This window comes from Xiphophorus maculatus, chromosome 19, assembly GCF_002775205.1.
Source record: "Xiphophorus maculatus strain JP 163 A chromosome 19, X_maculatus-5.0-male, whole genome shotgun sequence".
Taxonomy (NCBI): Eukaryota; Metazoa; Chordata; class Actinopteri; order Cyprinodontiformes; family Poeciliidae; genus Xiphophorus; species Xiphophorus maculatus.
In genome coordinates, this window is record NC_036461.1 from 5,452,068 (window position 1) to 5,466,062 (window position 13,995).

Here is a 13,995-nt window from a genome sequence, read left to right on the forward strand (position 1 = left end):
TCACGGACTGTGGGTGAAAATGAACATTTCTCGCTACAACCTGGAACTACTCATCTCCCCTTCAGCTAATGACGATTAATGAAATGTTGTACATTGTCTCTGTAAATAAACGGTATAGTTGGGCGTCTTGCCACTTTAAATCCAAACAAGCTGCTGCTGGCCCTGCACCAACTCAACGTTGAAAATCACACGGGAAAATGGCTGCAAACAGACGCGCAAAAAAGCAGAAGTAGAGCCTCCTGCACAACCAACAAGAATGCAGTAAGTGGTTTCTAGATGGCAAGTCAACAACAAACTGGAGCTTGTCTTTTCCAGCAGCGCATACAGCGACAAAATTGCGATTAATCAACAACTGAAAAAATTGTCAACTAATTCAGTAATTGATTAATTATTCATTTGAGTTTACAGACTGAAAAAAGCCAATTTGCTGAAAGAACAACACAATCAGAGCAACAATTAAGCCTAAACTGTACAAAAAATACACACATTTTGCATTTAAGATAATAAAAAACTTAATCTGAAAATATATACATTGTTTTAGCTTCATCTGGTTAACCTTTTGTTTAAAAAAATCCAATTATTAATCAATTAACCGGTCAACAGATCAGCCATAAACTGTATTAATATTAATTAAAGCAAGTACAGCAACAAATCCAGCTGACCAAACACGCTGGAGCTCTGCTTGGGTTGCTAGGTAACGAGCCGGGCTTGGCTGAGGTTGCTAGGTAACGGTGCCTGCTGATTTGTGACGTTACATTCCGAAGGTTTTTGAAACGGCTCATTTTCCAGCACCCAAAAACATAAACTTATTGCCAAAAAACGGCCAAGCTGGTTTTTTTTAAGTGCTTGAGCTGTTTTTACGAGCAGCAGAAACCCAAACGGAAGTACAAAAATGTGAATTTTGCATAATAGATCCCCTTTATTAGAAGAAACTGATCGCTTATGATCGTTGTTTATGAATGTAGGTTATGGCAAACTACTTGTGGCCATTTAACCCCTCAGACAGAGAAAGTGCTCTGAGGATTACTTCCTGGAGCGTAGAGGCGCATCCCCAGGAGAAAATATTTCCAGACTAAACACCCATTCATTCAGCTGCTCCCCTTCGCCCCACCGGCAAGAGACGGACCCCTGACAAGAACAAAAAAAAAAGAGAGAAAAACCTCACTTTTTCCACCAATTATAGATGCAGAGTGGGGGAGGAGGAGACGGCAAGACTTCAAAATATTATACACACTGGCATTTGGCGAAGCACATTGAGCAACTTCTGTCAGAGCGAGAGAGAGATGGGCTAATTTCAGGGCAACTCACGCCAACACAAACAACTGTTCTGGCTAGCTTTCATTGTCAGCACTTGAGGTTTGAGTCAAAATTTTCAACGCTCTGCAGCCAGTTTCTCTTTCCCCTACTTTTTTCCCCCCCACTATATGATTTGTCTTTTTCCAAAGATCCCAGTCAGTCTTTCATCGCCTACGCAGTCAGAGCCTCTGAAAGTATTCTGGTAGAAACTCAGATCCAGATGCTGATCCACACTGCATAAACAAAAATAGACCTTTTTTTATTCTTTCACAGGAATCGTCCACGTTAACAGATTTACTGTCCTACTTTGAAGAAGAAGAAGAAAAACAGCATATGTCAAATTATCGTCAATACCAAGGCGGACAAAAGACAAACCGGTTCTAATTTTTTACAGTTAAGTGTTTCAAATCTTAGAAAAATGTGTTTCAAAGGCCCACTCCTCTTTGCCAAATTGTTTAATTAACCCACAGTAAATTATCTGAGAATAGATTACCTCATTTTAGTCTGAACTTTGACTAGGCCACTCCAAAAGCTTCATGTCCTGCTGCTTAACACAAAAGCTATCAGTCTTGTACAGTTAATTTTACTATATATTCCCAGTGTGTGTTCAATGATGGTGTCAATAAATAAAAATAAATTTAAAAACATTGTTAAATGCAATTACTGAAAGAAGTGTGATTTAGCGAATCACACTTCTTAATGTGACTAAAGAAACAAATTACAAATAGTTGTTTCTCATGAGTAAGTATGTCGCAATAAGAAATAAATGAATAAATCAATTAAACAGATGATAAATTAAAACAAGCTTTTCATTGTTTGTTTTTCTCGTCTCTTTCTTCCAAAAACTGGATGACAAAAGGTTTTGGCCTGGTGCTTTGGTCTCAACTAGCCTCTTTTGCAAAGGGAAATTTTCTTTACGGAGATTTCAGTATCCATCTTATTTGTTGTTGTTTTGTTTATTTTGGAAATTTAAAACATCTTTTAGTTGAGATATTAAGTGTTTGATAAAAATGAAAGTTTATTAGCATTTCAGTGGGTGAACTTGCATTACTCTGCCATAATATTACTTGAAAATGGTTTCAAAACAACAATATTATTATTGCAATAAGTTCTGGGGCAATTTATCGTCCAGCAATAAATTTATCAAAGCAAACTTTGTCAATAGTGAGCAATATTTGTGTTTGTGAGACTATAATTGCTGTCATGCAAATTTTAATACTAAAAACAAAAGTAATAGAAAGTTCTTATTGTCACGTTTATCGTTATCACAAAATATTGTGATAAAACTTAAAGTCCACATCGCCCACCTTACTCTACAGGTCAGGAAGTAATCAGGGAAATCAGTGAAATGTAATTACAGTTAATTCATAATTTAACAAGAGGAGGTGGTTTGGTTTTCCTTGTATGAAAACTGATTTTGTATTTATTCAAGTTACTTTTGTCCAATGAATTATGCAAGTGTGATAATAAAAGTAAAATGCTGAATACATTTAGCAAAGTATTTCATTGCAGAAACCATGTTACTTGAACATTTAGGAGTTGGGATGAGCTCAGTGATAAAAACAAAGACAATTTGAGTCGTTAACATGGCCATCCATGTTTTTCTGCTCTGAATTGCTGAGTGTTTTTGATGTATGCAGGTTATGGGCCTCTTGTGGTGGCGGGACAGGGTGAGGCGCCAGCGGTTTCACAGCTACCGCTGCAGTCCTGTAGGTGCAATGTGCTGCTATCCACACAACAGCCATGTGAACGTAAACATCATATGTTTCTGTTTGGGTCTTCGAAGAACTATTTACTTCTGCTTTGATTTTGTTTATTAAAGGCTTTTTACTGTTCGACATGAAAGCACAGAGCCATGGAGGGACATTTGGAGCGCAGGCTGCAGCGCTGCAGTCTGCTCATAATTCTCACGGCTCACGCATACTTCTGGGTACCTGCCAGTCAATGAGAAGGGCAGCAATGGACAGCCATTATGGAAACCTCAAACAGTTGGGGTCAAACCCTCTGTAACAAGTCATACACACCTTCACACATCAGGACAGCCTGTGCAAGGGCTGTTGGTGCTCACTGCAAAAACACAAAATATTACCAAGTATTTTTGGTCTACTAGTTTCCACTGCAATTATCTCAGTACGTTTGAAATAAGACAAAACTAATTTATAAATAACTTTCAGCAAGATATACTAGCTTGTTCAAGTAAATAACTGTTTAATAGTTCTAGTTCCACTGGCAGATTATTTCACTATAACATGGAAAAAATGTCTTGCTATAAGTGAAATAATCTGTCAGTGGAACTAGAACTTTATTAAAATCAATATTAACAAATTATTTACTTTCTTGCGCTCATATGTTGCTGAAAAGTTACTTGTACGTTAGCTTTGTCTTATTTCAAGTGTACTAAGATATTTCCACAAAATACTTGATAAGATTTTGTGTTTTTGTAGTGAGAGGCTGTTGACTCAAGATTTTGTGCAAAAACACAAAGTATTTTTGTCTAGTTTCTAGTGAAAATATCTTACTGAACTCGATTTAAGACAAAATGAACTTTGTTTCAAGTCACTCCTTAAAACTGATAAAGTTCTAGTTGCATTTATAACAAGATATTTTTCCCACGTTATGAGTAAACAATCAGCTGGTGGAATTAGAACTTGGTTGCCAGGCGACGGGCTGGGCTTGGCTGGGGTTGCTAGGTAACGGCGCAGTGGAATATTCTACCAGTGGAATTAGTACTTTTTTATCAACATTAAGGAATTATGGACCTAAAACTATGTCTGCAACCAACGATTATTTTAGTAATCGATTATTCTATTGATTATTGACAATTAATTGATTAATGGGATAAAAACTACTGTCACATTCTGAAGATTTTGCGTTTAGCCACTTTTATACTATACTGGAAATACATTAATAGATGCAAATAAACTAATAACTCATAACATTTTATTACCTAAAATGCAATAACAGCATTCCTTTAGTGTATGTGTGATTAATTGCAGCAAAGGAAGCATCTGCAGCTAAAAAAATGCTTCTAACATCAACATGTTACTACTACTACAACTTTTTCATCAGTATTAAGGAATAATTGACTTAAAAACTCCTACATTGTGCTCAAACGTTACTTGTAAGTTAGTTTTGTCTCATTTAAAGTGTAGTAAGATATTTGCAGTAGAAACTAAACTAAAATATTTGGTAAGAGTTTGTGTTTTTTCAGTGTGGAAGCTGAACTGGTACATTTGGAGGCCCCCAAAGCCCGAACATGCCGCCTTTGCTCCAGCGCTCCAGTACGGAGGCAGCTGTCTTTAATATACGAGGTCGGCTCAGCCCATATTTATTCAGGTACAGACAGCAAAAGAGGTGTGGCCTTTCTTTTTTCTGGCAGCCAAGTGGAGCTCCTGCGGTTTTTTGAGGGGGCAAAGGGACAAAAAAGACACCAGGGGAAAGATGCAGAAAAAACTGGCTCCAGTCAGTCCTGCGTTGACTGGACGTCCTGTGCAATAGACAGGCCCCAAAGGGCCGCGGGGCCACCAGGGAGGGGGAGCATGAGCTCAACGCTCCAGTCTCACTTGACGTCTGCGTCCAAGACAAATCACCAGTGGAGCTGCTGTCACAGTGGGGCTTGACCAAGACAAACAGCCATGTTTTAAAATAAGTACTTGCCCCCTAACAGCCCCTTCCACCTCATCTACATCCATATCTCCACCCAATGCGAGCATTTTCCCTTCAAAAGTTGCCGGCGTGCCGTTTGCATCGTCTGATTAATATTTACAGAGTTGCGTTTGTTCCATTGCCTCTGACATGCTGGAACTGCAGGAGGAAAATTTTTAGCATGACTGCATTTGACACAATAACACACCAGACTGAAGAAAAGAAGAAAAAAAACCCCACCATGTGCAGGTCTACATGCTCACTTATCTGTGTATCTGACAAAAGGTCAAACCAAGCTGAATCAGAAGCTGCAATGTGAGCAGAAATGTCAGCAGTATTTCTTGCTCTTACTTAACAGAACAATGCATCTTGGGACTTGTGGTTTGTCTGAACTAGCCTGTCCGTGTCCCTGCCTGCTTCCTTCACCAAAGGGACTGGTGTTGCTCATTTATCTCTGTAGCCTGTAGTCCTTCCTCTCCAGCAGTGGTCCTTCTGGACCCCCGAACTGCTGACAAGGGGCCCCTCTCCTCTTCCTCCCTACTTTGAGCTTTAGCACGCAGCAAAATTGCAAGATGTGTTTCATCTGCATATTGATTAGCCTGACCAAAAGAAGCAGTACCTCAGCACTTCTCTGAATACATCATGTAAATAAGGGTGAATTCACACCAGCCACGTTCAGTCTGCTTTAAACAAACTCCAGACCGTTTGTTTAGAGAGTCTGGTTCGTTTGGGGAGGTGTGAAAGCTTAATCAAGCTTTGATTCGAATCAAAAAAAAAAGTGAACTCTGGTCTAACCAAAAATCTGGATCTCAGTTTGGCTGAAGTGAACATTTGTTTCAAAACCAGGAAGTGGAATTCAGTGGAGGGCATTCTGGGTAAAAGCAACCAATACAAACATACAAGGCTAGAGCTAGTGGGAGAAATAGCTCATGGTGTTTAACCAAAGAAAAATCCAACAACCTTTTTTGAATTGAGCTCAAGCTTTCTCTGGAGGTTTTTGTGTCATTTCCTTCAATGTATTTTTGTTCAAACTGCAAAAACACAAAACCTTACCAAGTATTTTTGGTCTGGTTTATACTGCAAATATCTCAGTACTCTTGAAATAAGATGAAATTACCTTACAAGTCACTATTCAGCAAGCTATAGGACATTGTCAATAAGACATGTCAATAGAACATGTTGATGAAATGGTACTAGTTCCACATGCAGATTATTTCACTTATAACAAGGGAAAAATATCTTATTGTAAGTGAAATAATCTGCAAGTGGAACTAGTACTATTTTTAACCAACATTAAGGAATTATTTACTTAAAATAAGTCCATAAATCTTGCTGAAAAGTCACTTGTAAGTTAGTTATGTCTTATTTCAAGTGTACTGAGATATTTCCACTAGAAACTAGACAAAAATGTTTGGTAGGATTTTGTATGTTTGCAGAGCTTCACCACCATAGGGGAAGAGGGTAACAGGTTTTTTGATTAGTTTGAACTGTTTGACTCAATGCAGTCTGAAAACTAAACAAATGTTGCAGTTTTAGTTCTCAATCGAACCAAATCTATCATATCAGGTGAACACAGCTTAAGACAGATGAATTGAAATGTTTCACCAGACATTCGTCCTTTTTGAGGTAAACCTAAAGGGATAAACAACTCATTAAAACCTTTATCTAAGTAACCGATGCAGACGGCTATATTGCTCAAATATTCACATCTGAAATGAATCCTGTCAGAATGAAGCAGCGATCTGAGTCGGTGAGTGTGCCCAGAAACAACTAACCCCCGTTTTGTCTATGTCACCCAATAAAAGCTGTTCCCTCTCAGTGTGTGGGCAAACTGTAATGCCAGGCAGTTGGACTGCAGACGACCGGGCGCTGGGTTGTCTGATGGATAGCGTACACTCAGAGAGACTGGACCAATGGCGTCCTGGATTGATTGGCCCAAAGGGGCTGTCGGGGAAAGCGTTTCCTGTGTGTGTTAATGGACCCTGCTACAGATGCACCGTGGCGGCTTCTGGCAGGGGTGATAGTTCTTACTCCCTCCCTCGCTACACCGCTACATGTTTCTCTCCATTTCTCTGTTAATCAGAGGAGAGTCACGTGAAAGAAATGGACCAGACCTGACGAGCTGCACAGATCCCAGAAGATCTCCAAGATCAACAGATTTCACAATTTCAGTGTTCATAAATAGTATGCACTGAAAACCACAAAATCTTACCGAGTATTTTTGGTCTATTTAATAGTGAAAATGTCTTAGTACCAGTGTTGCAGTCAAGACCACCTAACCTGAGACCGAGACAAGATCAAGACTTTTAGGATCCGAGACCAAGTCAAGACCAAGACCTGTGCCCCGCGCTACATGACACGATAAAATGTGAAATATGATCAAAATTGCTAATCAAATTGATCTGAAAGATTCACATTCCCATAAAAACACCTAGATATTAAATACTTAGAGCTGAAATAAATTTAGCCAATATTAAAAGCAAAACAAACTCTTTGTTCTGCTTATCTAAAAAAAATAATGCCCTGGGCATTTGCCCATATCATTCATGTCAGAAATCACCGCTGTCTGCATCATTAAACACAGCAATTGAGGCCTGACGGTAAACAACGCTCAACTATGAACACTGACCAAAGAACAACAAGCAAGAAGTAACCAAGCACAAGGCGTTCACCATGACTGTTCTCACCCTCTCTCCCACTGCATGAAGCCAGGCAGCACAATGCTGTAATGTCTGTCATCATGGCAGACATTACAGCTGCCACTCTGAACGAAAACAATCAAAGAGCAATGAGCATGCTCTGCATGCTCTTTCGTTCTTGTGTTTCATTTATTTGCTAATTAAATAAATATCAATGTATATAATTAAATAAAAATAATGATAGCTACTGCATTACAAGAACAAAGAACGGCTCTCAGTGAGGCTCCGGTCGTATCTTCTTAGTAAAGAGAAGTTCAGAAGACTCGGATCGTTCGTGAATGTCACACGAACGATCCGATATTATCGTATCGTATATTGGAGACTTTTGGACACAGCGTTGTCCAAAAGTCTGCAACATGTTAGTCAACAACTCCGCACAATAATTCAGCGCAGTGAGTGACTTTTTTTCCATCCCAAATGCTTATGTGTCTCTGTGCAGCTAGCTTCGCTAACGTCACGTCAACGGAGCTCACCTTTCTTTGAGCTTCTTTTCTAAGTGACGAAAAAGGTTAAACGTAGTCCCCATCGTCTGTGACAGCGAAGCGCTGCTGAATTAGCTGTCGCCATCGTATTTCTTATAATTTATGCAGCGCAATTCTAATACTGATGATTAGACAGACATCACCTGCCGCTCAAAGAAAACCACTGCGCATGTCTGGAGCGCCGCGAGTGAAAGGTGGGGAGGGGAATAACAGAAACACGTAATTGGTAAGTCACGTTATTGCTTGGATTTTAATCGGTGCGTTTTGCAACCAGTGACAAACGTGAACAAATACACTGAACAATATGCTGTAAGTTTAATGATATTTCCAAAGTTGCAGTCTTTACTAGTCTTGAAATAAAATCCTGAGTCCTCAGCACCCGAGACCGAGACCACCAAAACATGGTCTCAAGACCAAGACCTGTCTCGAGTACTACAACACTGCTTAGTACACTTACGACAAAACTAACTCATAGTAACTTTTCAGAAAGATATAATAGCTTGTTTTAAGTCAATAATTCAATAATATTGATGAAAAAGTGCTAATTCCACTTATAGCAAGACATTTTTCCCATGTTATAGGTGAAATAATCTAGCAGCTGAACTAGAACTTTTTCATCAATATTAAGGATGAAAAAGTGATACTATTGATAATTCCTTCATCAATATTAAGGAATCATATTGAAAAGTTACTTGTACGTTAGTGTTTTTGTCTCCACATTCAGAACTTCATTGCAAAAACACAGAAGTATTTTTTGTCTAGTTTCTAGTGCAAATATCTACATACACTTGAAATGGCAAAACTAACTTACAAGTAACATTTGAGAAAGATATAAGAACGTATGTTAAGTAATTAATATTAATACTAAGTATAAATATTCAAGTAGTAGTTCCACTAGCAAATTATTTCACCTATAACATAGTTTTTCATCAATATTAAGAAATTATTTGCTGAAAACAAGCTCCTTTATTTTCCTAAAAAGTTATGTATTTTGTCTTATTTCAAGTTTTGTCTTATGGAGATATTTGCACTAGAAACAAGACAAAAATACTTGGGAATATTAAGTGTTTTTGCTGTGCATTGTGTTTTATTGTGTGTATGGGGTTCCCTTGGTGATATGCATTGTTGTTTTTGTTCCAATAACGGATTCTATAAGAACTGAGCGTTTTGTTTAGGAGAAAATGTAATTTGGAACAGATGTTAATTAATTTTTAATCTGATTTCTTAGTCAAGATATATGAAAAACCATTTAAGTTAGAAGTCCAGTTTTAGTTATTTGGCTAAAAAGCCACAAGCTATGACAACTGGCAGTCAAATCTGCTTCACACTGGGATGCCACAAGGCTGTGTTTTCAGCTCACTGCTGTACTCCCTGTTCAGGAATAGCTGAAACTCCTCCCAGTAATTTGTAGATGAGCAGATAGTCATGGGCATTACCCAAAAACGTCCATTTCTTCCTCAGAGCATCAGTAAGACAAAAAACACGTTGAAAATTCATACATTTAAGTTTAAGGCCTTTTAAAGGGGTACTACTACGTAAAATTGACTTTTGTGAGCTGAGCTTATATAAATTACTTTTCGGTGCAACGCTTCGGAGAACAATATTAAAGGCTTAATGGAGGAGGGCATTGTAATGACGTACTGAAAGCAAAGTGTCAGAAAGAGCAGGAGCTTCTTAAAGAGACAAAGGCCCAATTTCAAGGTGTTTAATTGCAAATAAAAATTATTTTAACTCATGTTTGATGTATACAGCAATTTTATAGTTACTGAAAGTAACACAGTTAGGGTTGTAAAATGGAAGCAAGTGCCTGGAAAACAAATAATAGTGTCCTTTTAATATTTACATTCTTATTTTTAGCTCTGAACATTGCATACTTCTTCCTTATTAGACCTTGAAGTGCAAATAACTAAAGTGTGTGTTTAAAAGGTGTGGTTAAATGCTCATCTTCAGCAGAATTTCCTTAGCAACTAGCCTGAAGATGAGCATGCTCTGTGCTTTTATAAGCTAAAAACAAATAGGGTGGTTTGCTCATGTAAAACTGTATATTGCTGTGTTTCCTTGTTGAAATTAGAGCAAAGGAAATGAGATTACTGCCAAGAATTGTCTGGCTCTGGGACAATTTTCATTGGGTTAAAAGCTTTGCTTTTGTTTTTTTATTTAACTGATGTTTTATACCATGTTAACTTTAAAAGGTATTATCTTTCCACTTCATGTTAAAAAGAACGTAACTCATTGTTTCTGTCAGATCAGGTAGAAATATGGTAATTTGACCATCTTTATTCGATTTGTTCATTAAGTTCTTTCAATGTATTAATGAGCAAAATTGTAAATAAAGTTTCATGAACCATCAGTTTGATAGATGGATTGTTTCTGGCTGGAGAGATGCAACATTACTAACATGAATTTATGGTCCGGATATGACTTAAAGAAGAAATGCACGATGATACCATAACATCAACAACAACATATATACACTGTTTATGTTTACATTTTAATGATTTCATGACATGATTATCTGTTTTCAGGTCCTTCTGGCTACCTAAAAAGAAACTTTTCAGCATACTGAAATTATTTTCTATGCAAAGCAGGGACCCTGCAGAGGGGTAGATCCCCATATCACTGCATTACCATAATGACAACAAGCTGCTAATTTAGATCCTGTAGAGATAAAAAGGAGAAACTTTCAAGAAGTTTGCAAAGACAAAATTGTGGTAAATAAAAAACTGACCAAAGAAAATGTCAAAACACAATTTCTGATAATTATTGAGTCGGTAAGTAATATATTTCATTAAATTGAGATAAGAGGTAGGATTAAATAAATGCTCACTTCTTCCTACTAACTTTCAAACAGAAAAGTAGTGGTAAGTTAGTTATTTTGTTCCTGGTGTTTCCACATTTTATCTCGTCTTACTGATTACTCGTTTTCTTGTTTTTAAAAACTTGTTTGACATACATAATACATCAAATTTTAATCTATCTTGGCATTATTACCAAATGATATTAAATAAATGCTGTGAGCATGTTCAAAAGTTATCAGATAGAATTAAGTAACTCCAAACATCAGTTTTAATGTTAGTAGCTAAACTAAAACAGAACACAGATAAAATAAAATTTTTCTACTTCAAGTACGGATTATGAAGCTGAAGGAAAATCAAATTAAAAACTTCGTAAATAAATAAAATCTGGTGTATTGGCCATGTAAAAATGGCTTTTGGGAGATCGTCAACATGTTCTTCTATAACCTTTAAAATCCAAAATCACATTTTTGACCTCAATGTAGCTCAATTAAATTTGTTTCTAGAAGCAAATTTTACAAGAGAAAAGTTATAACTTAAAATTTTTGATGAATAGGAAATCTACTGCCATTTTTAAAGAACCACAAATTTATTACGTTTTCCAGATTCTACATTAAGAAAAACAAAACAAAAAATTGTATAAATTTTTATTCTGTGATGTTAATTGTGTAAATTATGTACGGATGCAGCGCTACGCTTTGCTGATTCTGATATTTGACATTGATGTTGCTGTTATGGCCCATAACCAATATTTACCGATTTTATACATTATAATTTATTTCTCTACCGTTTTGACACCATCAGTGAAAAGCGAACAAAAACAAACGGCAACAAGATGGAAATATATATGGGTTGTTAATACTGGCACATTTCCAATACTGATATGCTAAAAAATGACTAATATTGGCTGATACCAATGTTAGTGCTGATATATCGTTCATATACCTGAAATTATGTAAGAAAACAAACTTTCAATAATAATAGAAGAAAAATAGATCCAAAAACTTATTACTGGTACTTTTAGAATCATTTAGTTGTTGCAATTCAATGCAATAATTGAATAAAAACCTGAAAAACTGCTAAACCTGTATTTGTTATTACATCTATATTTATAAATATTCATTGGTTCTTTTTCATTTTTTAGAAAGAGTTATTAAGAGATGTTGTGAAAGGTTCAAAGAGATGCAGGTTGCACACCCTTGATCCAAAATAATCTGCATTAACTAAATCGGATTTGATCCCTGGATGTGCAGCAAAATGAAAAAAAATAAAAGAGATTCATACCCAAATCTGCTGAGTTGCTCCAGGTCGGGAGCTGGAGGTCCATAGGTTTCCACCTGGAGGGGTTTGTACTGGTACAGAACCTCCTGTATTCGGGGCAAAGGCTGGAGAGAAACAGTTTGACCCTGAAAGGAAAAAAAAAAATCAGGAGAGGTTTATGATACTTACACTGGAAAGTGGGAATATTTACTTCTTTCCAACGGAACAATGCTTCGGTGGATTAGCAGTAGTTAGCTGAGTGTTAGCATCCGAGCAACATTAGCAGGAGCAACATGATCCAATATCCTGAAGATGGATCAATCTGAATGCCTCCACCATTAGGAAAATGCTCAGCTCTTCTCATAAATGCTACCCGGATAAACAAAACTAGCAAGCCAGAGACCCAACTGCTGTGATTTGACTAGGACTGCAACTAACAATTATGTGAGTCACTGATTATTTTTGACGATTAGATGATTCATCTGCTAAAAAAATTGGCACATTCTACAGATTTTTCATTTAACCACTAAAGACTTTTATATGCAATATTAGAAATAGATTAAAAAATTCAAATAAATGCATCTGCCCGTTGATATCAAACGCTTTTATTTCCGAATTATGATGCCAGTTTGCGCACCTCTAAATTTTTAAAAGTTTTAATATCTAACGCAAAAAGACAGTGGGCTATGCTAGCGATCCTACAACCAGGCTCAGCAGCTTCTCTAGGGGAAACCAAAATAATAGTTTGATTAATCTGAGTTATGTAATATTAACATTTATAATTTCAGTCCTATAAATTAATTTCCAATTATTTTGACAACAGATTCATCATAATTAATCCGATTATTTGCTTCAGCCCTAGATGTGAGTGAGACTGCAATTATTCCTAATAATGTCGATCAGATATTTATTGGAAGGAATCTGATCGATTTGGGGATGTGACATAAAAGATGGAAACTTCCACACAGGCCTGTCACAATGATTAGTAAATCAATTAATCGCATAATAAATTAAAACAAACTCAGAAATTTCCATTGGCATGATTTATTGTTTATCAATTTTTTTTCTCTCTTTCTACCAAAAACTTGAAGATAAAAGTCTTCAGTTTGGTATTTTAGCCTCAACTAGCCATTTTTGAAGGACAATTTTGTTTACAGAGACTTAATTGATTTTATTTGTTGTTTTGTTTATTTTGGACATTTAAAATGTCTTCTAGTTTCAGTGTTAAATGTTTATTAGAATTTACAGCTTACTGATCTTTGAGAATATGTTCTTTTATTACCGTAATATTACTTATAAATCGTCTCAAAACAACAATATTATCGATTGTCGCGATAACTTCTGGATCAATTTATCGTGACGGGCCTACTCCGACCCAGCGTCAGAGCGTTGCGGTTGCTCAGCTTTACTGGAAACAAACATGGGATTAAAAGAGATTCTGTTTAAACATGCAGAAACTACTTCAGAGTTCAGCAAAGGAACCGAGAGACAAAGAGGAGATAAAAAGATAAGAGAGAGAGAGAGCAAAGAAAAAAAAAGAAGTGGGGGGAGAATAAACAACAGAACACAGAGGGGAGCTGATGAAAACCAAACTAAACAAGTAACATGTGCCCCACGGCCGCAGACTGCCCTGCCCGCCCGTCACACATGCTTTGGCTTATGAGGACACACACACACCCAGTCATGTTTTTGTATCTTGTGGGGACTTTACATTGACTTCAGTTCATTTTCTACCCTATCCATAACCATCACATATCTAACCCTATACAAAACTCAATTCACACCTAAAGTTCTAAACCAAACCCCAAAAACAACATT

General features: G+C 36.8%; 1 protein-coding gene across 2 annotated transcripts in view; it reads right to left on the reverse strand.

The window, feature by feature from the left end:
- Nucleotides 1-13,995, reverse strand: part of mnat1 (MNAT1, CDK activating kinase assembly factor) — a 59,244-nt gene that overhangs the window by 15,921 nt on the left and 29,328 nt on the right. For both annotated transcript variants that reach the window (XM_023353170.1, XM_005801098.3), the window contains exon 7: nucleotides 12,202-12,323. In XM_023353170.1, the coding sequence (XP_023208938.1) occupies nucleotides 12,202-12,323 (122 nt within the window). The remainder of the gene's footprint in view (nucleotides 1-12,201; nucleotides 12,324-13,995) is intronic.